Below are 25,267 nucleotides of genomic sequence, written 5' to 3' on the forward strand. Positions count from 1 at the left end.
ACCACAGGCAGCTCTCGCTGACCTGGGTCTGTCCCAGCCATATACTTGGCGTCTTCTAACTACCTGTAACTTTAAATCCAGGGAGTCTGACACACTCTTCCTCACCTCTGTGGGTCACAGGCATAACCACGATGCACATAAGAACGTGGGCAAACACTCATTCACATTAAAAAACATGCACATGCACTGACATGTTTGGGGGAGACATTAAGGGCATTCCCTAGTTGACAGTTCCACCTTGAAACTCTCCTAGCCCAGCCTGCTTCCCTCAAACTGTCTATCTGTAAGCATGGGAAGAGGGTACAAAGGTTGATTAAAGCGGACATCTAATCACTACCACTAGCAAACCCCCCACGACATTAACACACTAGAATGCGACTTAATTCTATCTTTTAGGCCACGAGGCAGGACAATTAAAGACATCTGCAGACAGGAATTAGAAAACAAACCTTTTGGCAACAAAGTGTCAAGTAAAAAAGACCAATAAACAAACTGTCCCTGCTGAGCAGATGTGTTCTGTAATGAAAAGAATCCTCTCCAGGTCCTTGAGATCAAGCTCATCCCTGATCTCCCAAGAGAAAGCACAGGGTTCTAAGGCAGTAAACCATGAGACTCTGGATCAATCTCAGATCAAGATGAACCCATTTCCCAGTTAACCATGGGAAGGAAGGGAGGGAGGGAGGGAGGGAGGGAGGGAGGGAGGGAGGGGTGGACACTTACAGTGTGTGGCGTGCTTGTGGACCGCGTTGCATGGGTAGAGGACAAGCTGCTCTGGTGGCTAGAGAGGGAGCTACAAGATAAAAATGGCACCACATGTCCAAACAAGCGCACTTATCCACAGTAGCAATCCCTACCCCTGAAGACACCCGGACATCAGACTTCATGCCCAGAGATTCCCATGGCAAAGTCCTCCTGGCTCAGAAATGGCCTACAGGGCAATTCACTATGACATACCTGATACATCCTGGCGTCAATAAATTACACCTTTTTTTGTGGCTATAAAAATTGTCAAACCAGGAACAAACCTGGAAAGCTCAGAACATAGCCAGTCAAGAGAGGTTCTGTGTATGCGCGGCTCAAAAACTAAGAGTCAAGGAATTCCATCAGATTCTGAGCTCCAACCAAACATTTTCGTTCTGAACCAAATGGATCAAGAACTCTACCCAGAAGGTATGGATGACAAACTGATCCCCCCTTTTCTTGCACCCTATTACAATAATATATCTGTGGGATCAGGACAAACCTAAGTGAGATACGTAAAATCAGTCTCACTCTACATTAAAGTGGCTGGGCTAAGAACTGGGGACAGGACAGCCATTAAGTAAGTGCTTGCCTTTCCTCTGCTCCCCAGGAGACCTCGGAGTCCTAGTGACTTTGGGATGTGACCAGGCCAAACCCCAGGCCATGCCCTAAGATAGGGATCTCCCTATCAGAGGCAACACATGGCTTTTGTTCATGGCATTTGCTGGACAAGAGCCCACAAGTCTCCATCCCTTTCTTTTCTCATTGTGACTGACGTACCTGCTGAGCTGAGAAAGGGGGCTGCTGGACAGTTCACCAGGAGTCAAGGCGGGCAAAGTGGCAGTGTGCTGGGACGAAGGGGGCAGAAGTGCAGTGCAGGAGGAGGGGCTGGGGAGGGAGCTCACAGACGGAAGGGCAGAAGGGTCTGTCTTCTTTGGAGCTGGAACGGATGAAGTAGCTGTAAGACATGCACTCCTCAGTATGGGAGACACACTCAGTATCTAGGCACATGCAGTTAAGATGTACAGCATGATACGTTTCCTAGAACAGTGGACAAGCATGTCATCAGACAGCTCTATTTCTTGCAGATAGGACCTCAAAACCAGAAGTGATAGGTTTGGACAAAGAACAGAAAATGACACCTTTAAATTTTCTTGATGAGGACATATTTCTCTCATTTCCAGAAGCTTGACACGAACACCCAAAAAAGATGGGCACAACTTGATGTGTGCATAGTGAGACAAATTTCCTTTCAAAAGCATGGCATGAGGGAGTGAAGAGCAGACGTGCAAGGCCTCCTTAGTGCTTCCACCCACTCGGCACCAGCAAATGCAAAGGCTGCCAGAGTGCATGGGCACCGAGGGCAAATGTGGAAAGGTCTATTCATCTCAACTCTGCAGGAAGAATTCACACCAACTGTTCTTGCAAAAGCACAGTGGGAGCTTTCTTGGATTTTGTTTCAAAAGATTAATCACGGAGCAGAGGTAGTAAAAGTTTTATGTTTCAGGAGGACATGGACACACGGAATGGCCTTCGGAAAAGACTCAGTGATATCATCATCCACACATAGGCATCGGATATGTGCTTGGAAACATCATCGCCTTTTCCAGGTAGGAGAGGCCGCTCTCCTCTTGTAGACATCCCGAGAGGTCTGCTCTGACAGAAGAGACAGCTGAAAGCAGGAGGGATAGGCCGGCCTGCAGCTTGGTCAACTCACTTTTTTCTGACACAAGAGCTTCGTGCACAGGCCAACCTTGAACTCTCTAAGTAATTGAGGATGACTCTGAACTTCTGAAAGCTAGACTTGCACTGTGTACCACACCCTTTTTGCCCTTTTTTTGGAGGGAGGGGGGTTGTTTACTCTTTTCTTTTAGAGACAGGGTCTAAACTCACAATGTAGTCAGTAATAACCATGAATTTCTGATTCTCCAGCCTTCCAAATGCTACTATTACTCTGTATGCAGTTCTGGAGCTAGAACTCAGAGCTGCATGTACACTAGGTGGGCACTCTATTGATTGAGCTAATATTCAATATTTTAATACTGTTTGTTGCTAGCAGGATAGTGTGGTGGCAGAAATCAGGCATACGTAACTGAGCAGGGTTAAGGGAATTCAGTTAGAGAGGAGACCTCCAAGTGGCAGACAGAGAGTAGAAGATAGAGTGTCATGGGTATTTTATTGCATACTTGTGAGAGGGAAGACAGTGATGTCAATGAGTAGAAGGAAGGAAATGGTAGACACTGACACTAGGATATAAATAATTAGGGTTAAAGAGGATGGGTGCTGGGTTGTGTGGAAGAACAACAATGATTCAATCCAGTGTGGGTCATGGAGGAATGGGCTACAGTATTAGCCAGGTGGCGGCAGCATATGTCTTTAGTCTTTAATCCCAGCACTTAGAAGCAGAGGCAGGTGGATCTGAGTTCAAGGTTAGCCTGGTCTACAGAGCAAATTCCAGGCAGCCAAGGTTATACAAAGAAACCCTGTCTCAGAAAACAAAACAAAACAAAACAAAAACAAAAACAAAAAATCAAACAAGAACAAAGAGAGGTTTAAGTCTTCTAAAACATGATTCTGAGGATGAAACTGGCTCGATAAGAAAGTGGATGAAGATCCCACCAAACACTCCACCCCAATTTCAGAGCCCAAAAGGTACCTTCATGACCCATGGATGACTTTATAAATTATAAAGTCCACAGAGAAGTATTCTCTCGAGCAAGAACAGGAAAGGAGAGAGAGTGGCTAGAGGAGAGAGCCTGTTAGCTGCACTCTGAGATTCCCAGATGAGCCTGCAGTTGAATGGATACAACTGCCTATAAAAAGTGGTTTTGGGGTATTGGTGTGGTGGCATGCATCCTTGGTCCAATCCTGGCAGGGTCTACATGGTCGACATACAAGCTCCAAGCCAGCCAGAGCCATGAGTGAAGACCTTCTCAGAAACAAACCAGTGGTTTCCAGGGACGCATTCACTGATTTTGGAGCACTAACCACTAGCCATAACAAGAATAGACACTTACTGTCTACTGTGTGCTGACTTCGGCCACCACCATGTCCGTTCTACAAAGAACAAAGAGAAAGAGTTAACATGCAGACATGCCCAGACAAACACCAGGGTGACTGCAACAGCCATATGTAACAAAAAAGCAATGATCTCATCTCTTTTCAAAGATTTTATTTTGTTGTATGTGTATGTGTATGAATGCACATCACTTAGGCACCAGCCAGAGCTGAACGACGGTCTCCAAGTTACAGGTGGTTGGGATCCGCCTACAGAAAGGGCTCTAAAACACAACCCACTTCTCCAGCCTGGATCTCTTTCATTCTTGTTTTGTTTTAAAAATAAAAAGAGGGGTTGGGGATTTAGCTCAGTGGTAGAGCGCTTGCCTAGGAAGCGCAAGGCCCTGGGTTCGGTCCCCAGCTCCGAAAAGTAGAACCAAAAAAAAAAAAAATAAAATAAAATAAAATAAAAAGAACATGAAAATAAATGAGAGGCAATACAACTAGCTTTAATATATCACAAGAAGTAGGTATTTTGAAAACCAGAATCAGAATTTAGGAAAGAAAAGTACAAAAGGCTCAAAGCATGTCTAGAAGAATTTCCAAGTTGTTAAATCATATGAGGAAGATCAAGTCCCAACATAATTAAACTGTACCTCGCTTTCCACTGCTCATGCAAATTAGGTAATGCAAATAATATAATTCAAGAATATATATGCAAATTCTAAATAACATAAATATATATTATACAAAGAGTAACTTCCATAGCAGGAACCATCAAACACTGAGAAATATTTCTACTAAAAAGAAGAGATGTGTTCTTAAGACACAGCTTTCTTTCTCTCTTTTTTTTTTTTTTTTTTTTTTCCGGAGCTGGGGACCGAACCCAGGGCCTTGTGCTTGCTAGGCAAGCGCTCTACCACTGAGCTAAATCCCCAGCCCCAAGACACAGCTTTCTTAAGGTGAGAGTACAGAGGAAGTTTTGACTATGTTGTCCACAAAATAGAGAACCTACAGCAACTGGCTCGAACACCTGAGACACCATGAGGGACTAATGCAGGGATCTGTACAAACTGACTGACACCTGCCTCCACACTGGGGAGGACCATAGAGTGTGCACGTGGCAGGACACTCAGTCACCATTCCCAGAAAGGGGCAGCAGTAAGAAAAAAAGCAAATACCTTTAGAGTAAGAAATGTTGAAGGAGGACTGGAGAGATGGCACAGCAGAAAAGGTTAGCTGCTCTTCCAGAGGATCTGAATGTGATCCCCTGCACCCACATGGTGGGTCACAGTTTATAACTCCAGTTTTAGGGGATCCATCACACTCAGCTTGGTGGGCTGGGTGGGCCTTCATGCCACTTTTCTAGAGGCTCCTGTCTACTGCTGCATGCCAACCTCGCCCCTCTTTCTTTTCTGTCTGCCACCTCCCAGCAGCTGACAAGATTTATACCATGTCTGTCCTATTGCTTTCCTCTCAAACTCCAACAAAATGGTCCTTGAGATGCTTGAACAGAGATGGCCATTATGCACAGACCAAGCTATTCTCAGAAGCAACGAGTTAGTAAACAAAAATCCCAGTACTGGAAGTTGGATACCAATCTTATAGTCCTTGGCCAAGAAGGGTCCTAAGTTCCCAGCACAAAACAAGCAGTCTTCATCACTGCTGATGGTCTCATTAGAGCTAACTCTCAGACCTTATTGCTGTAATTCCACATGACCGACATCGAGATCAGGCTAGAAAACTTCCTCTCTGCTGGCTAGCCCGCAAGGTTTTGTGAAAGAATTTTCATCAATAGCCTCACTCTGTTGTGAACCTTGCACACAACAATTCAGCCTACTGGTTAACAATGACAAGGCAGTTATGGGGGTGAACGATGCTTTTCTGACAGGATTTGATGACTGTCCCACAGCAGACAGTTCGTGTCTGGTACTGTAGGCCTCATCAAAAGCCAGTGCCTAGGGAGGAAGGCACTGCTATTATTTTAATAAATGGCACGATGTGCCATCAAATTGCTCCCTAAAGTACTATACTGGGCCAGCAAGCAAGCTCTGCAAACACAGGCACCAGCTGCCAAGCAAGACAAACGCCCTGAGTGCGATACCTGGGACACACAAAACAAAAAAGTAACTCCTGTCAGTTGTCCTCTTGCTCCCACATGCACGCAATGTACAGACACACACACACCCACACACCCCTCAATAGATGAACTAAAATTTAAAGCATAATTTGCCCAACTGTACACTGACATTGAAGGAGGACAGCCTAAGAAAAGAAACCCCAAAGAGTCACTTACAGCAACGGAGCCGGGAGCCGCGTCCGCTGGGCTTGCAGGGCTTTGGTACGCAATCCTGGTATGCACAGAACTCTGGTCGTAAGAGGAACAAGTTGTTACTGGGCTAGTGGAGCTCACGGACGAGCTGGTCAGAGTGGAGGAGGTAATGACTGAGGTTGTGTAGGTGGGGTTCTGTACAGCACTGGTCATTGGGAAAGAGGCATTCAAGGGCTCACTGTAAAGACGACAAAGGATTAGACATACACTGCTGTCATCTGACGGCTTCAGTAAAAAGACAAAATCAGGTCAGTATCATATTCTAAGCTAAAGTGACATTAACCACAACGATACACTACAGTCCTTACCAGGTATTGCCTCTAGTCACAGAAAAAAACAACTATAAAAACCCCCAATCTTTCTATTTGCAAAACATTCCACTGAAACAAAGTAGTGTGTGGAAGCTGTGGCGGAGGTAGGTGGGTGACCGTGTGTCAGTGTGCAGTGAGTCTGTATGTGCTGCTGTGACTGCAAACTCTGGGGGTTGCCAGGTGGCTATCACATGACTCAATAATGCTGCTACTAGAACACAGTAACAGAGCAGTAGGATCCACCATAAGCAAAAAGAGAAAAGAACCTAAACATCCACCTGTAGGATGAAGTCATGCAGGTGAAAGCAGGCACAAGAAAGGACAAGGCCTGCCACTGGACGAGGAGGAAGGATGAGCGGGAGAAAAGTTTCAGAGAGAGGAGACTGGAGCGAGGCAGGAGGGACAGAGAACATGGAGGCGGATGTTAAGATTCCTCTCTGCACATTTACAGGTTGTTATGAATGTTCTTAATGGATGTGGACAGGGCTTTGTATGTTTAGGTGGATAATTATATCTTATCAACTGGATCAGAGGTTACTGTGTTGTGTGTTCCTTCATGTGGCGATTTAAGGTTAAGAGAGTTTGTGGTGGTGGAGATACTAGGCCGCCAGGAATTGGGATGTGTGTTTTCTGGCATGGTGGCAACCCTGGGAACTGGATGGATAGAGAGATTGCTGCCAGGCTCAGAGACCAGCCTTCAGCAGTGAGTGTGATATGGGATGGAGCAGAGCGGGTGAGAGGCTTTGCTGACTGAGATGAAGATATCTTGGGGCACTGTGGTGCCGGATCTAGTGTGGGGTAAAAGACAGCATTTTTAAAATAATTTCATGGCAACATCCACCAACTGTGAACGTGCCACGTCTGCTAAGTGAATGGAAGCCAATACACAGTATGGATGACCTTTGAAAACCTTAAGTAAGAGGCACAACGGCCACATTTTATATGACCCTAGTCACATGAAACACCCAGATCAGACGAGTTCTGACACATACATGTCTGTCAGAGCGTAGCATGGAACAAGAGAAAACGAGTGTGGGCCGTAGCAAACTGAAACTACATATCATTGAGAGCTGCAACAAACCGCTATGATGTTGCCCACGCCAAGCTCTTGGCTCCTTTTTGTTAAAGGACCACGCTCAATCACAACCAAAGAGTTTGTACCTTAAAGACTTCGGGTACAAGCTGATAGGAAGCTGACTGCTATTTTCACTGGCTGAAGCTGTTGATCCAAACTCAGAGAGAGATGGCTCTGATCCAAATTCGAGGGCCCCAAACTGAACATTCAGCCCTGTGATATCTGCAGACCCGGGCATTTCCACTGCGGACACAGGAACCTACAAAAGCAGAGCTCATTAGCTACACAGGGCAGGGACTTCAGGCCTCACAGGCCTACAAAAGACTCAAACAAGCAACTTCCTTGGGCTACATTGGCAAAAACCAATGAGAAAATGAAAAGGAACAGAAATAGAGCCTTTAATCAGTGAGGGAAACAGAGCAGACAACTTAATGGGTCATGGGGGAATGGTCCACATTGATATTATAAATGGCTTTCAAGTTGTTGGGGAGGGTGTCAGGAGAGCTGGTAGATGAGGATACTCTTCTCCTTTCAGAGACATACCAGTGATAAAAAGCTTTACAAGGTAATCACACACGTCGAACCATGAGATACCACACACAAAACAGAATCACTTTGAATTAACACTCGCAGGTCTACACTTGAACTAAGGAGGCTCTGGCTACCAGCATGAATTCATTCTCTCTAAGAATTAGCCCAAACACCTGAAAGATGGTCAAATCCTTCCAAAGCAATAAGCTGTGCTTGAAGACATTTCAAGTTCTGGTTGAAGACACTGTATCACAATGTTTTTATACACTCTATCACAATGTTTCCCAATTCAGATGGAATGCCTACCTTAGAAGCTGGAGGAATCCGGCGCTTAGGGAGTTTAATGTGTTTGGGCTGTGGTTGGTGGGCAGATACAATGTTTTCAACAGCCATGGTAGGAAGCTGCAAAAGTCTGTTGACAGTAGAAGGACCATCTCCCGGTGCTGATTCTCGGTGTTTTGTCTGAGAAGGAAAGGACTCCAAACCTGGAGGAGGAACACTGACTGCCTGGTTCTGCTGTTGCTGTCGCTGGCTCAACTGGCTGAGAACTGGAGATGGTTCCGGCTGAGATTTGAAGTCTATAAATGTAGAGGAAAACAGTCGGCACTCACTAGTAATTCTGCAGCACGTTTACCCTGACTCTCAGGTTTTCTGAATTACCAACTTGCAAACAGCAGGAAACAGGAGGGAAGGGAAAACACAGGTACTGGGTAATGCACGCATGCCTGGGTGCTCTGTTCCTCACTCCCATGCAGAGAGGTTATGGCCATAGGTGAGAATTAGATCACACCGATTTTGGTGTTCTGTGTAGGTGCGCGCGCATGTGTGTTCAGCCAGAGGTCAACACTAAATGTTATCTAGAGCTGCTCTCTGCCTATGTTGCTGAGACAAGGTCTCTCAGTGAACTCGAAGGAACTCAGCATTCAGCTAACCTGGTTGGCTTGAGCTCCAGGGGTCCTGCTGTCTTCCTAGTGCTAGGATAACAAATGTGTGTCACTGCACCCAGCTTTGACAGAGATGATCCACTTTCTAAAACAGGCACTTTACAAACTGAACCATCTCCCCAGCCACCAATCTGGTACACCTTTAAAAAGCTATTTAGATTGCTATACATAAAGTGTAAATGTTACAAAACTGTAAAGAATATATGTGACAAGCATGACCCTTTTCCACTGCTGTCCTCCTGCTTGCTGCGGAGAAGCAAACCTGTCCCAAGGTCCCTGACTGTCAAAGACACAGACACAAGCATCTGTCATACAATTTATTGTTGGAGGACACGGCATGATCATGAGCACTGGCTCCTTCCCTCACTTTTAGGACACTGAACTCAGGATGTTCAGCCCATTCTTTTTAAACTGAAATTATATGAATGAGCTATGAAAAATGAAGTCGTAATGAATGAACATACCAAGCGTTTCTCAATAAAACAAGATCAATTGTTACAATATGCCAATTACAGCTTTTTAAAAAATTCTCTTCCGTTTCTTGTTGAATGGAAATCATGCAAAAGAAATGCAAACTATCTGGGTATTTGAATGCATGCCTAAAATCTTATAAATTTAAAAGGCTGAGGCAGAAGCATTGCAAATGAAAGCCAGCCTGGGAACAAAGTCCTGTTTAAAAAGAAAAAATAAAGGTAGCACATCCCTTCTCAATGAGTTCATTTCAACTTGCAATAAGGAATGTGCCAAAAAGGCTTCATACCGAACACAGAAACAACATACTTCTATCTTTAAACTTCTCTTCTTATTAATTATACGGGAAAGCGAAGAGCAGATGCTGTTAATGGTGTGCTTAGATGCTGGCTGGATCCAGCATGTCTGCTAGCTGCCAACACATTAACTAGTGAGACCGGCTTGCTGTGCCTAGAATATCCACAAACACGGTTCTCCTTTATTCAATCTGTAATTATGCTGTCTGTCAGGCAAAGGGTGCCTATGAATGAATCCAGCTTCCACTAGAACTGTAAGAGTGGACCTCGCAGGCATTCTTGAGTACAGAAAAGTCATTTCATGAAGCACAGAAATCTGCCTGTAATTTATGCTAAGCACAAAAGTTAAGTATGTAATCAACTCTAGGATTGAAATAACCCCCTACCCCCACTTCTTCACACAAGCTTTCACATTACTGTATCTGGAAAATGAAAGCTTAGTGTTACAAGAGGGGTTGGTATAAGTTTTGTTTAGAAAACAGCAAGTTCACACATGCTCCCTTTACAACAAAGAGTAAAGCTAGGGCTTTAATCCCCACACCTGCGAGGTAGAGATGGGTGATCTCTATGAGTTCAAGGCCAGCCTGGTCAACATTCATTACTGGGATTCCACCCTGGGTCCTCTGGAAGACCAACCAGGACTTTTAACTACTAATTCACCTCTCTAGCCTCAACTGCTTACTGTTTTTTACTTGTTATTTTTTGACAGGGTCTTACTATACAGTCCTGGCTAACCTGGAAATCAGAATCTATACCAGTCTGGGCTCAAACTGACAGAGATCAGTTTGCCTACCAAGTGCTGAGATCAGAGGCATATCACAAGTTGTCTACACTGGCTTGTGCTTCATTTTTAAAACAGGTTCTCATTCTATACCCTAGGTTGGTCCCAAATGTATGGTGATCCTCCCACCTCTACATTCTGAGTGCTAGCATTACAGGTAGGAGCCACCATGCAACATTTTTGCTCCTGTCTTCTAGCTGGGCATCTAGCTATTCCTGTTAATGCACAGACACTATATAGTAAGTCCACTGACTTAATTTTCCAAAGCTGCATATAGTCTCATAGACTCCAGACAAGTCTCATAGACTCACATACAACACACTCTGACAATGACCTAATTAATATAAACCAGTTCAGAAAACATCCACTTACCCAAATGACTGAGGACTGAGGGCTGGGGTGCCGAGGGCTTGAGGTCCCAAGCAGCAGTGGTGGCTGGGGGGCTCGCATTGTCATTCTGCTGTGTGCTTGAAGCAGCAGGAAACGGGCTTAAACCTGGTGGTTTCAACTTGTCCAAAATCTGGGAGTTGGAGATGTTCACCATTTTTGACTGAGCCAGCTCTCCAAATCCTGAGCCAAGGACGGATGACTTTAAAGAGATATAAAGAGAACAAGCCCTTAGTTTTGACTCCAGGCTTGCAAACACACATCTTGAGAAGGAAGAAAGCTGTAGCTGGGTCATCTGCAAAAGGTCAACCTCGCTTTAGAGACTAGTCTATGAAGAAGTGTCACTATGCCTTCACAGTCCATTAAATAAAATTGCATTCTTCCCTGATTCTGATATGAGCTTAAAGACAACAGAAAGAACTACTACAAACTTAGAAACCAAATACTTGCTTTATTTATTAGTACTGACTTATTGTTTTTAATTCCTGGGTGCTCAGAACCAGACTGCAAGAGCAGCAAGTGCTCTTATCTGCTGGGCCATCTCTCTGGCTCCAAAGTAAACTTTTAAAAAACAAGCAAGTAAATGACAAAAATGTGCATGACAAAGCAAAGCACAAACCTTTTACAATCTGTGAGCAGCCATCACCTCTAAGGTAGGAAGAGCAGGGCAGGCTGAGTGCTCTCTCCATTCTAAAAGCAGGCAGTCCTGCTCAGATGACTAGGAACATCAACCACCCATTAACTAAGCAAAAGCAAAAGCAACGCCTGTCCTCTAGAGAGTGTGTATCTCAGGGGAAGCTGAATCAAAGAGGAGGAAACTGTTATTCCTATTATAAAGATTCTTCTTTTCCCCTTTGGTTTTCCAAGACAGGGTCTTCTCTGTGTAGCCCTGCCTGTCCTGGATCTCACTCTGTAGCCCAGAGTGGTCTCAAATCACAGAGATCCACTTGCTTCTGCTTCCCAAGCACTGGTATTAAAGGTATGTGACACTATGCCTGGCTATTGTCAATATTCTAAGGTCTGGAGTATGCCAGTTAGAAAATTTAGAGTCCCCAGGGCAGACACTAGGCCATGGCAGCTGACCCCCCATCAACTCCTGCCTGCACCGAGTCCCTGCTCAAGCTCTTCTGGCTGAAGTCTACCCAAACGTCACTCTGCATGCTGACACAGCCTCCACCATCCACCTACTCTTATCAAATGCACTTTCACTGTGGCCACTGCTTTGCTCTCCGTAATGCTCAGTACGGGGTCTCTGAATTCTAGCTACTTCACTGAACCAATGAGACACAAAAAAGCATGTGTTAGCATGCCTGTGTATAGATAGATACATACATACACAGTTTCTAAGTCCCACATATTCTGACTCTTTTTCTCTTATTTTCACTATTTTTATTTTTCTGTCCTATTACACTATTATCAAGTTGTTACTTATTAATTTCCCCCAATGATTATAAACAGAAGCTATTTATGGTTGCAGCTCTTAAAATGATATACAATTTGTCACAGCACTGATGATAACATAAAACAGACTTGATGGTTCACCTCTATCTGACCTCAGCAACCAGACAGAACCTCTAGAAGTCAGAAGAACGTCATACCAGTTGCAATGAAAAGGCAGAGGAAATGCACTCGGATTAATCAGTAAAAGCCAAGAGTTTTCTTCTGTATTTACTTCGCACTAGAACAGACTCCAGTTGTCCCTCACAGACTACACTCCAAGCTTCTAATCCCTACCTGTCGGTCCTCATCACTAGCAATCCCAGAATTCTTTCTGAGAAGGCACTAAGAATTCACTGCATCTGCGGTGACACCACCAAGGAAAAGTCTTATGGAGGGGACTGTAACATATTATTTGGCAATTTAAGAAAAAGTGGCATGTTTTATACAACAGAGAAGCAAAGTGCAAACTAGGAACACACAGACAAGAGAAACATTAAGTATAGACATAGACTTTGAAACAAAATCTAAGGGGAGAACAATCACTTGGGCTGCCATGATGGTCCACATAGAGGAGGGTGAGAACTGCTCCTACAAGCTGTTCGCTAATCTCTTTGTGGAACATGGTGTACACACACACAAGCACGTCCACAAGAAATATATAAAGTGAAAAAAGGTTTTAAAAACTCGTTATACCAATCACTGACAAGAATTCATAAAGAAGTTTTTATCTCAGCCAGGAAACTCAGCAGTTAAATTCCACATGGAACCATCAGCTATGTGCTTGGAAATCATCACATCATTGTTTCCTGGGTACAGACCTACTGACAACGTTTGACGATTTCTGAGAAATTAAAGGCAAGGTATAAGCCATAAAGTCTTGATGACTGTTGCCAATAAGTGAATTCCTTAGGACCCAAACTTGAAATAAAATTGAGTTACCAAACTCTGAGGAGAGTATGAGCTAGCAGGAGTGGAGCTTGCAGTCCCTGGTGCCGTTGGATTGTTGTGCTGAGAATTTGTGAAGACAAGGGCCTGGCCGAAGCCCTGCTGCTGGGACGTTTCAAAGGAGTTGACTTCTGCGGCTTGAGTGGGAGGAGCAGGTTTGTGGAGCAAGGCCACCAGATCAATGCTAAGCACATGAAAGACAAAGGCAATCAGCTGTCATGAGCAAAATGTACCAGCCAGTCAACTGGAGAGAACAACATGACAAACAAAGTTTTAAGCTAGAGAGTCATAAACGAAACCACTGGAAAACGGAGTTTCAGAGAGATTAAAAGAGAACTTGTCACCAAAAAGTTTAGAGAAAAGAGGTGCATTGGGATTGGAGGAACTCCACTGAGTCACAGAGAGGAACTGTAATACCTTACAGATATCACTGATCTCAAATTTCTTCAATTTCCCTTTTCCCCCCTTTGAACTTCAGATTTTTTGTTTGTTTTGAGAAGTGTCACTACATACACCAGGCTAGCGCCTAACTTGAGAGTTCCCCATCTCTTCCTGCTCAGTGCTAGGATTAAGTGTGCCACCAGCTCAGCTTCAGTTTTCTTGAGAGTGACTGGACATTCTTGAAACATTAAGACCTAAGCTATAGTAGAGGTTTAAGTCATAAATTTATTTTATTGGTTCTTTTTTTTTTTTTTTTTTTTTTCGGAGCTGGGGATTGAACCCAGGGCCTTGCGCTTCCTAGGCAAGCGCTCTACCACTGAGCTAAATCCCCAACCCCCATAAATTTATTTTAAATATCTATATATTCTGTATTCTACCCCACAACATATTTAAGCATGTATAATTTTCTCCCTAAAATAAGAAATTACAAACTTTAGCAACAGAATATCTTATAATGTCCCATGACCTTGCCCAAAAGACCACCTAATCTAATTTGAGAGCATGGCCTCAGAAGAAGGAGGTCACGATACACGTTGCCAGCCAAAGGAATGAGTCAGCCCAGACAGCAAGACCTGCAGGAGGGTCTCCAGAATGATGGATGCCCCCCCAGGAGGCCTTTCAATCTCTGCTCCCAGCAGAACTCACCATGTCAACGAGACTGGTCCTGGGCAGTTAAATCATTCTGGCTTTATCCCCATACTGAGAGAGCTTCTAGCCAGAGTTCTTTTTCTTATATAAACAACCATTTTTACACTCCTGAAACCAATTTCATTTCTGAGGCTAACAATGCAAAACCCAAGCTAATGTTCTAATGTATGATATCACAGTATTCTATTCCATACATTAACAGAGAAGCTGTCACCAAAACCGGATTCTAGTGACACAAACAAGTTATGTGTATTACATATGATGACCACAAAACTTTCACTTTCAACATGACCAGAACTAAAGCAAGTTCTATTCCAAAAAATCAGGAGACAGACTCGAGTGAATACAATAAATACCGCAGTGTCTCCTGCAAAAGCACAAAACAGCTGGGCTTGGGGCACACTCTTATCCCAGCACGCAGGAGGCAGAGGCAGTCAGATCTCTGCTCTACATGGTGACTGAGAAAGAGACTATGTCTCACAGACGGAAGGAAAGGAAAAGAATGAATAAAGGCTTTGTCAAAGCCCAGGGTTTGATACAGTGAAGCAGCTTAGAAAATAAAGATACCACCCACCAATGTCTGTCACCCTGAGTTCAATCCCAGGGGATCTCCAAGATGAAGTAGAGAAGCAACCATCAAAAACTATCCTCTGGGGCTGGAGAGATGGCTCAGCGGTTAAGAGCACTGGCTGCTCTTCCAGAGGTCCTGAGTTCAATTCCCAGCAACCACATGGTGGCTCACAACCATCTGTAATGGGATCCGATGCCCTCTTCTGGTGTGCCTGAGGACAGCTATAGTGTACTTATATATAATAAATAAACAAACAAACAAACCTACACCCCAACACACGCACACACGCGCGTGCACACACACACAAGAAAGGTCTTAAAAACCATTAGTACCAGGGAGGAATCCTTCATACCAGTTTACTGGTCACTGACAAGTAAAGAAGTTGTTACCTTGGCCCAGGAAACTCAGTAGTTAAAATTCCACATGGAATCATCAGATATGTGCTTGGAAATCACATCATTGTTTCCGGAATGCAAATGTACTTTCAACATTTTAGTGTTTATGAGGAAATAACTGTAAGATAAGATCCATGGACTCCTGATGACTATTGCTAAGAGGTGAATTCCTTCAAACCCTCTACTGAATGAAGTAAGATAGGCAGGGGTGTAACAGGCCTTTAACCCTAGCAATTGGGAGGCTGATGTAGGTGAATCTCTGCGAGTTTAAGGTCAACAATGTCTATGCAGGTTCTAGGACAGCTAACGTTACAAAGTGAGGCCCCATCTCAAGCAAACAAATGAACACACACACATCATACTGAAATAAGAGTGACTTGCTAAACTCTAAGGGCAACAGTCAGCAGCAGCAGCAACGGAGTCTGTAGTTCCTTTTGCCTTCTGATTCCTTGTGCTGAGAATTTGTGAAGACGAGGTTGTTATTAGTGTTCTAGATTTTTTTGCATAGGGTTTCAAGTCGTCAAATTTATTTTGTACCTGAGCCATGTCTGGATTCCTGCTCCCTCTTCCTCTCCCTCCTGAATGCTGAGGTTAAAAGGAAGTCAGCATTGTACCTAACATGGTGTTTTCATATTTATGTATTTAACGTATGAGCATTTCATTTGCCTGTAGGTGGCTGCCTGTAAAAATCAGAAGGGGGGGTTGGGGATTTAGCTCAGTGGCCCTGGGTTCGGTCCCCAGCTCTGAAAAAAAAAAAAAAAGAACCAAAAAAAAAAAAAAAATCAGAAGGGAACAGCAGATCAACTGGAACTGCAGTTAAGCACGGTTATAAGTTGCCATGCAAGTGCTGAGAATCGAACTTGGTCTTGTGCAAAAACAAGTGCTCTTAGCCACTGAGCCATCTCTCTCATCCTCTCAACTACCTTCTTAAAAAATTAAAGTGCCACAAGCAAATTCATGTAGTCATAAATGCAGTGGAGATCTATGTATATTTCCTCTCCTATGCTTAAGTCCTTAACTATCTCGTTTATTTTGGTTTTAAGATGCTTGATTCAGACTTGTCTACTTTAAGATACATACACGTATTTCCAGGCTTAAATCTCTCTAGCATTTACTTTTTTTAATTTTAAAATTACCTTTAGAACATATATGTGCATGTGTGCCTACATGTTTAGATTAAGGTCAGAGAATAGCTGTAGGAGTTAGTCACATAGATCCTTAAAGCCATTTTAAAGGTGCTTAAAATCACTGTGGAAGCGCAGTACCGCCAGCACTCCCTGAAGTCAGGTGTGCCTTGAGAGTAGCCTGGACTACACGGCAAAGTCATGAAGAGCAAACAAAGTCATTTAGCTGTGTATTCATTTGTGTTCAGTCTCATTATATAAAACAAACTGTCGTTAAACTCATGCTGCCCCTGCATCAGGCTTTAGAATGCTAGGGTTACATGTGAGGACAGACTACCAATCCTGACTATCCAATAGAGCTTTAAGTGTTGTTATCCTGAGGCCTGCGTACATAAATAGTTCAATCAGTAAAGAGATGTCCTTGCAAGTACAAGGATCTAAATTTGATATCCAAAACCTGTATGAAAAAGATGCAGGGCACTGTGGCACTGGAGAGGAGAGATGTGGGTTCTTAGCGTGCTGTCCAGGCCAGACTAGCCTACTTAATAGGTCCCAGTCACTGAGAGAAAGAAAAAATGTGGGCCAGGGACCAGCCATGGTTCACTGGGTAAAGGTCAGTCCTGCCAAGCTAGATGTCCTGAGTTTGATCTATGAAATCTACATGATGGAGAAAACTGAATCCCACAAGATGCCCACTGATGTCTGACTTCTTCCACAAGAGCGGTTTGACACATAGGCACAATGCACATACACAAACATGTATGCATGAACAAGCACACAAAAAACCAAACAAAACAAATGAACAGACAAGTATAAAGTGGTATTTTTCAGGGTGAAAAACAACACAGGGCTGTCTATACTGTGATTGCCACACACCTCCTCAGACAGACAGACCCACAGACAGACAGACAGACAGACACGGACACAGACACAGACAGACAGACACAGACAGACAGACACACACACACACACACACACACACAGAGAGAGAGAGAGCATGCTAACCTTTAAGGGCCTCCTTCTTCTGGAATTTAAGCATAACTAACATTACCTATTCAAATGACACTTAGGTTAGAGACCATCTAAACAAAAGCATGAAACCAAAGAATTGAATATAGTAAGTTTACTTTCTTTTTAGGATGGAAGAACTCTAAGAGCCAGGCCAATCTGGGCTACACAGTGAGAGTCTGTTTGAAGGGCAGAGAAAAGTTTACTAATGTAAACAGTCAACTCTGAATTAAAACTAGGATTAGCATAATCTCTACCCAACTGCTAACGGATCACAAGAATAGCTGTGACTCAACTAAGAAGTCTTTGAAGCTCGCTCCGAGCACTGTGGGGAGAAGAGGGAAAGGAAAGCAGAGGAGCGAGGGAGAAATTGAAGATTTGAGTAAAAAATGTAAACAGTTGTCCTAAAAAATAACGTTTTAATTATGCTTTGAATGAGAAAAGATAAAGGAAAAAACAGCCAAACCTTTACCTCTGCCCAGGCGGGACATGGTTGTCTGCTGGAGCGGATGAAGCCGTGAATACTTTTGTCTCAGAAAGCTGTGGAAAGTTAGGAGAAAAAGCTTTACTCTCTCTTTGCACAATTCAAACGGGAGCCTGCCTGACTGCAGACCTCAGGCACCATCAAGGTCACCAGAGGGAGTACAAAGGACTGAGACGCACAAAACCATCATGGGATCTCCCCAGGCAATGGAGCCTCAGCTCTCAACACCCACAGGAGACACACATGACAGGGACCAGCCTCCAAGTCCTAGCCTCAGCTGACCATTTCAGGAGACACCAAAGAACAACAGAACTGCTGAAAAGCAGGGAATTTAGGGAAGGTGGGTGCTTTCCTGTCTTCCATTTCATCTAGTGATCAATACTATTTCATTTTAAAGTGAGAGGCTTATTATTTTTAGAATCGTTTTTTATTTCATGTGTTTACCTACACATGTGTGCCTAAGGCAGCAATTTCCAAGTATGTCCTTGATCTGCATGCACGTTCTGCTCTTTCTCCACCAGTAAATAATTTTCTAAAATGTTTAAATTCTCACTTAGGTTTAGCATCTTCAACATTTGTCAGAGCTCATGGATACTCTGATTTTATAACTATCAATATTGGAAAAACCTCACCTAAATATACAGTACAAAATGGCAGATGTTTAGTGGATAAAGTAATTGTTGGGAATTGTGTTGTAACTAACTCTAAGCCAAAGTTAACACTTTTTATGAACTACTGAGCAGCTGAAACAGGAATCACCCCAGAGTTATATCCTAACAACGTTTCCGTGCTGAGAAGGACATTGCAATTTTCATGGTAGACTCCTGTGGGAACAGAACTGAACTCCCGTGAGCCAGCACAGACTTATCAGTGATCTGTGGGAGAACCAAGGCAGCAGAGGAGCCTCGTGCAAACCTCAAGTCTATTTACTCCTCATGTAGTCTTTGGCCCCTTGTATTCAGAAGCCTTTAACTGCCACATTTGTTACAGCTTCCACATTTAGGTCTATAACCACATACTGGGTCCCACTAACACACAACTGAAGGAGCTCAGGCCTAGAATCTAATTTCTAATTTTAAAAGATCCATTCCCAGGACCCACTGACACTCATCACTAACCAACTGCAGTTCCAGAGGCCCTAATGTCTTCTCTGGCCTCTATTGGTACTGGACATGCATGTTCTATATAGACAAGCTTTCAGGTAAAACACCTGTCATCATGGTTTGAATATGCTTGGTCCAAGAAGTGGCACTATTTGGAGGTGTGGCCTTGTTAGAATAGGTGTGTCACAGTGGCCATGGACTTTAAGACCTTCATCCTACCCAGCTCCGAAAAAAAGAAAAAAGAAAAGAGAAAAAGAAAAGAAAAGAAGAAAAAAAAAAAGACCTTCATCCTAGCTGTGTGGAAGTCCGTCTTCTTCCTAGCTGCCTTCAGATGAAGATGTAGCGCTCTCAGCTCCACCTGCACCAAGCCTGCCTTGATTATAATAAACCGAACCTCTGAACCTGTTCGCCAGCCCAGTTAAATCTTGTCCTTTATAAGACTTGCCTTGTGGGTACCAGGGACTGGGATATTGCTGTTGCAGGCTTGATCATGCTTTTGCTTGGAGGAATGTGAATTTGGGAACTTCGGAAAGCAGTGGAGTGCTTTCGGTTGGTTTAATGGGCTGTCCTAGTAGGAATATGGAAGACTTTGGTGCTGAGTAAGATTTGAACTGTGCAGACCTAGCCCAAGAAGTTTCAGTAGAGAAGAATTTTAACATGTGGCCTAGAGACCGTTTCTGGGGTATTTTGTGAAGAATGTGGCAGCTTTTTGCCCTTGTCTGAAGAGTCTACCTGAGGCTGAGGTAAAGAGATTTATATTAACTGCAGTGACAAAGGAAGTCTCAAGAAAGCCCAGTCAGAGACTTTGCTCTCCACTTAAATCTTATGAAGAGCGTTCTGAAGAAGTGTAACAAGCTTAGGAAAAAAAAATACGAAGGGGCACCAGGAAGTGAAATAGAACCGAATCCTATATTCTAGACTAAGGGACCTGGGGTCAAGATCCTACCCAGCTAAGTTTAGATCAAGGCATTGTGGTATACATACTCCTTTAATCCCAGGAGACAGGCATGCAGATCTCCTGAGTTCAAGGTCAACCTTTAAATATAAAAAAGCAGGGTGTGACAGAATGTGCCTTTAACCCAGCACCTTGGAGGCAGAGCATCTGTGAGTCCAACCAGTCTGGTCTAGAGTTCTAGGACAAGCCTACCCCATATATAGACAGTCTCAACAAATAAACAAAAACCTAAAAATACCAATTTATTTCTGAGATCCATGTGCTGGAAAAAAACCAAACAAATAACTATTTGAGAAGCAAGGGACAGAAGCCAAACAAACTAAAAGCTAAGATGATGACATAAGTGGCCCAGGCCTGTTGTGAAGCAGAGGTGCTGTGACACAGCCAGAGGAAGGGGAAGCAAGGTCTGAATCAGGCCAGACACTTACATCTTCAGTCCAGTCTTCTGCTGTCCACTCCTCCACAGAATTCTTCCAGGCACCTGACAGGGCAAAAGGAACAGCAAAGCACAGAGTCAACTGTAACTCTAACTACTAAATGACTCTGTGTACTGACTTAACAGTCCAAGGAACGCCATTTCTTTACATCTATTCCCGACAAAAATCAAATATTTCTATATAAAATCTCCAGAATTGTATGCTTAAATCAAATGCCCCAAATAGCAATTTACAGACTACGTTAGCAATTCTGCTGTAAGAAATCATGCAAACATGGTAAAGATAAACAAAACCAACCATGACTTGCTCCTTATGATTTACAGTATTGAGAAATTAAATAATATGGTGAGACACCCCTTCAGTTCCAGCAGTTAGGAGGGAGCTCTGTGGGTTCAAGGCCAACCTGGTATATATAGTTCTGGGATAGTTGGGACTATGTTGTGAGAACCTGTTTGTCTCAAACAAACAATATAAAACAAACAAACAATTCAATAAAATGGAACACCAGGGCAGGATACAGCTTAACTATAAACTGCTTGCCTAATACGCACACAGTTCAATTTACACTCATAGGGCTGAAGAGTTAAGCACTGTCAGTGAAGTGCTTACTATACAAGTATGAGAATTTGCTGGGTGATGGTGGTGGTGGTGCATTCCTTTAACCCCAGCACTCCGGTGGCAGAGGCAGGGGAATTTCTGTGAATTTGAGGCCAGCCCGGTCTACTGACCAAAGTTATCAGGCAGGACAGCTGGGGTTATATAGAGGACCTGGTATACCAAAGGTATACAGAGGACATGTCAAAACCAAAAAAAGACAGGGAAAAAAAAAGTATGAGGATTTAAATTCCATACTAAGTATCCAGGATTAAAATTTAAAAAGTACTCAGGGACTAGACAGACAGCTCAGTGGGTAAGAGTCCCTGCTGTGCTGTGCAAGCCTGAAGAACAGAGTTTGCTTCTCCTCAGGTAAAGGCCAGGCAGTGTTGGGGAGTGGAGACAAGCAGGTATCAGGATCTCCTGCTCAGCCTGGTGTGCTTCTGGTTCCTAAGAAGCCCTATTCAAGGGAATAGGGCAAGAAGCCATGGCGGAAGATATCTAATGTCCTCCACCAGATTCCCTGAGTACTTACTTTGGGTGTGTTCCCCTCCACACATCACACACATACAATACAAATAAATAAGCTGGAAATTCTGACACACGGTTGATCCTCAAGAAGAGATGAAGGGGGTTGGGGATTTAGCTCAGTGGTAGAGCGCTTGCCTAGCAAGCTCAAGGCCCTGGGTTCGGTCCCCAGCTCTGAAGAAAAAAAAAAACAGAAGCAGACAGATCTCTGAAATCTTGGGCTGGAGGGATGGCTCAGTGGTTAAGAGCACCGACTAATCTTCCAGAGGTCCTGAGTTCAATTCCCAGCAACCACATGGTGGCTCACAACCATCTGTAAAGAGACTCAATGCCCTCTCCTGGTGTGTCTGAAGACAGCTACAGTGTACTTATATGTAATAAATAAATAAATCTTTAAAAAAAAAAAAGAAGAGATGAGAGGCAGATCCCGGCGTCACACTGGCCAGCCAGCTGAGTCTGCTGGAGGCTCCAAACTAAGTGAGAGACCCAGTCTCAAAACACAAATGGTATGGCTCCTACGAAATGACTCCCAAATTTGACTTCAGCTTACACACACATGTATATTCATGCATGTATACCCACATGAAAATATAACTATATCATAAAAGTAAAATAAAGAATTTAAAGGAACACTATTATAATACAAATCTGCCCCAGGACTTATGAAGATTAAATCAGATCTAAATCTGACCATCAGATTTGAAGAGCAAGATTAAAATATTAGCAACACCACATGGTTTCCTGCAAAGCTCACATCTCATACTATAAATGCCATTCTTTTTCTAAGTCCAGAACTAACACAATGAGGCCATGCAAAACCAGGTGAGAAACTTCAGTTTGTTTCTAAAGAAAAAAGACACGATGCATAACAACAGCAGTAGGCAGGAGAGCTGAACACCATAACTGCTGTATCAGGAAATGTAGGGAAAGCCAGAAGCAGTGTTGTAGCAGACTGCCATACCCAGCAGCATAAAAATGCTGCTCACTGGCTGTGGAAAAAGGTGAGCGCAAAGTCTTAGCAATTCTAGCACATTCAAATTTTATAGTAAGAATTTCATGCAAACGACTGAATTTCAGAAATGTTGTCCTATACCCCAAAACATATGGGTAACTTTGAGGACATCCTTTGCAGCGCCCAACAGTATACAGTATGTTGGGATGAGCTGGCAGAGAATCTAGTTGGCTGTTTCCACAGAATATGCAATGCTTGCGTTCAGGCCCAGTCTAGGAGGAAGGAGTGAGAGGGAAGGCCATGGGGAAGATAAGAACAGTTGATATTTGGTCTTTTATGTATTGTAATGCTAAATTCTGTACCCAAAGATCTACTTGCCTATGAGTGAATTCTCGAATTTACCAGATTTTGTTGTGCAAACCTTGTTCTTTAATTTAAAATTATTGGTTAAATAAAAATGGCATAGCCAATTACTGGAGGGATTAGAGGTAGGCAGGTTTTGAGTTACCTGGTTGGGGGCTGCATAGAGTATGAGGAGGAGGACTTGGGAGGGAGGAGGAAGCTGCCATGAGGGGAAATGGGCCATAAACACCTGCCAGGAAAACAGCAAGTATCTGGGGCACACCACTGGGCAAGTTGCCAGACAAGCAGTTAGAAAAGTAGATTAGGTTATCCCCCCAGGAATTGTCAAACCAAATAAAATAACCATAGTGTGAGTCTCATTCATTCATAAGCTAGATTGTGAGTGTGTGGTATAAACTGGACCAACCATGCATATGCTTGTTTTGCAAGAATGACACAATGATAGCCTCCTTCCTCCCTTCCCCTTCCTCTTTTTTTTTTTTTTCTTTTGAGACTCCCCATGTAGACCAGGCTGGCCTTGCACTTGAAGAGACCCACCTGCCTCTGCCTGCAGTGGTGGCATTAAAGGTGCTCATGCACCACTCTCAGCCCCAAACCATCCATTGTATATGAACCACATGACTTTACATTTTTGAAAAATTTATTAGTTTTATTTTGTGTTGGCAGTGGGGTAGGACACATGTCCATCGTATGGGTCCCCATAATCAGGCACCTGTGCTTTTTACCATTACCCAGAAGGCTCAAACGTTTGTTTCTTTTCTTTTGAGACTGGCCTCTAACTGTTCAACCTGTACCAATGGACCACACCTCCTTATATAGCACTGGGGTCACACCTAGGCCTCGGGAAGTCTACAATAACAGCCTACCAATGAAAGACATACTCAGTTCTGTATGATACTTAACCGTTCTTCATACCTTTAAGTCCATAAGAACTTTTACTTGGCAGCTCCTGAGATATACTGTGAGGCTTTGCCAGCCCTTCTGTCAATCAAAATAAAAGGTAAGCTTATAGCATATGAAAACAAGAGAAATCGATCAGTACATGAAATAAAGTTAACGTATTACCGCAGTCCCTCATACAAGGAGCAAGGCCCAAAACCATTAAATGGAAAATTCTAGAAACAAAACATCAACCACACTCATAATACGTAATGATAACTTTTATCTCATTTACTTGGTTCTGTCAAATGCCTCACTACGCTGGATGGATACACTAAAGCAGGAAGGCCAGGAAGATGGTTAAGTGAGTACATTCCTGGAAGCCACTGGTGGACAGTCTTCTGACCTCCACAGCTTGTGTGTACACACACTCCCTCCCTCACAAAAGGTGGGGAGGAGGGGGTGATGAAGTAAGACACATGGTGCCACGTTCTGGCTTCTGCAGATATGCACATGGGCACAAGAACACAGACCCCAATTCTTTAATTCTCATTAAGATTTGCTCCTTTTTTCTTTGTGAATGTGTATAGGCCTCACTTGGCATTGCTAGGCTGGATTCACTGTAATGAAGAACACTGAAATAGCAAATTTTTGCCCCAATCAGCTAGACAGGAGAGTCTTGATTCCCAGCAGAATACATTGTCAATCTGCCCGTTTGCACTTTTGCTGACTACACACTGCCTAATAACTGTAATTTGAGATTAAGTTCTTGGACTACTGTAAATACTTCTCTGTAAGGCTTTAGATGAATGCAAAAGCCTGCTAAGATCTGAAGTGAGATTTGTGCTTGAGCGATATCTATCAATACCCATCAACCTGAGGGGAAACAGTGTTGCAGAAATGGGAGCTCCAACTCAACATGTTCCTCATTTTTGGGTCACCTACAAAGAAAAATTGTGTTGTATATGCTCTATAACATCTTTCACATCATTGGTGATGGTTTCTTCAGTGCTAGGAATACACCCCAGGGCCTTGCCTATGGGAAGGATACACTCTACCACAGAGCCACATCCCCTGCTATAAAGGACGCTAGTTTCAAACTATGATCCATTTTTATTCATTCTGTGATTATTTTTGCTAGTAGAAAAATACCATCTTAATTTAATTATGGCTACAATTCTATATGCATTTATCAAAATTCAATTTGCTCTGCCACTAAAAATGATTAAATTTTGCTATAAATTAAATCTCAATAGGTCATCAAGATGACTCAGCAGAGAATGGAATGGTTCTTGCTTGCTGCCAACTTTTAGAAACCTCTGATCACACCAGGATCCATGTGTAGCTTAGTTAGGGTTTTACTGCTCTGAACAGACACCATGACCAAGGCAACTCTTATAAGGGACAACATATATTTGGGGCTGGCTTACAGATTCAGAGGTTCAGTCCATTATCACCAAGGTGGGAACGTGGCAGCATCCAGGCAGGCATGGAACCAAGAGTTCTACATCTTCATCTGAAGGCTACTAGTGGA

The 25,267-nt window shown here is 43.4% G+C and overlaps 1 protein-coding gene and 3 non-coding genes across 29 annotated transcripts in view; all 4 read right to left on the bottom strand.

Moving 5' to 3' along the window:
• Ubap2 (ubiquitin-associated protein 2) overlaps nucleotides 1-25,267 on the bottom strand; it is an 88,992-nt gene that overhangs the window by 5,722 nt on the left and 58,003 nt on the right. For 9 of the 26 annotated variants that reach the window (XM_087548898.1, XM_087548907.1, XM_087548895.1 and 6 more), the window contains 11 exons: nucleotides 23,770-23,835; nucleotides 20,409-20,461; nucleotides 17,911-17,978; nucleotides 13,246-13,435; nucleotides 10,852-11,068; nucleotides 8,294-8,565; nucleotides 7,543-7,715; nucleotides 6,035-6,248; nucleotides 3,759-3,798; nucleotides 1,522-1,681; nucleotides 721-790 (listed from right to left, as the gene is read on the bottom strand). In XM_087548898.1, the coding sequence (XP_087405024.1) occupies nucleotides 721-790; nucleotides 1,522-1,681; nucleotides 3,759-3,798; nucleotides 6,035-6,248; nucleotides 7,543-7,715; nucleotides 8,294-8,565; nucleotides 10,852-11,068; nucleotides 13,246-13,435; nucleotides 17,911-17,978; nucleotides 20,409-20,461; nucleotides 23,770-23,835 (1,523 nt within the window). Of the gene's footprint in view, nucleotides 1-720; nucleotides 791-1,521; nucleotides 1,700-3,758; nucleotides 3,799-6,034; nucleotides 6,249-7,542; nucleotides 7,716-8,293; nucleotides 8,566-10,851; nucleotides 11,069-13,245; nucleotides 13,436-17,910; nucleotides 17,979-20,408; nucleotides 20,462-23,769; nucleotides 23,836-25,267 lie in introns of all 26 variants that reach the window. The other 17 variants (NM_001107928.2, XM_087548892.1, XM_087548905.1 and 14 more) reach the window with 5 other exon arrangements.
• Snord121b (small nucleolar RNA, C/D box 121B) lies at nucleotides 2,275-2,351 on the bottom strand. The gene has a single exon (XR_015621510.1). It is a non-coding gene; the product is annotated as a small nucleolar RNA SNORD121A (small nucleolar RNA).
• Snord121a (small nucleolar RNA, C/D box 121A) lies at nucleotides 13,038-13,118 on the bottom strand. Its single transcript, XR_015621508.1, has one exon. It is a non-coding gene; the product is annotated as a small nucleolar RNA SNORD121A (small nucleolar RNA).
• Nucleotides 15,305-15,383, bottom strand: LOC120103358 (small nucleolar RNA SNORD121A). Its single transcript, XR_015621509.1, has one exon. It is a non-coding gene; the product is annotated as a small nucleolar RNA SNORD121A (small nucleolar RNA).

This window comes from Rattus norvegicus, chromosome 5 (assembly GCF_021556685.1).
Source record: "Rattus norvegicus strain SHRSP/BbbUtx chromosome 5, alternate assembly SHRSP_T2T, whole genome shotgun sequence".
NCBI classification, from domain to species: Eukaryota; Metazoa; Chordata; class Mammalia; order Rodentia; family Muridae; genus Rattus; species Rattus norvegicus.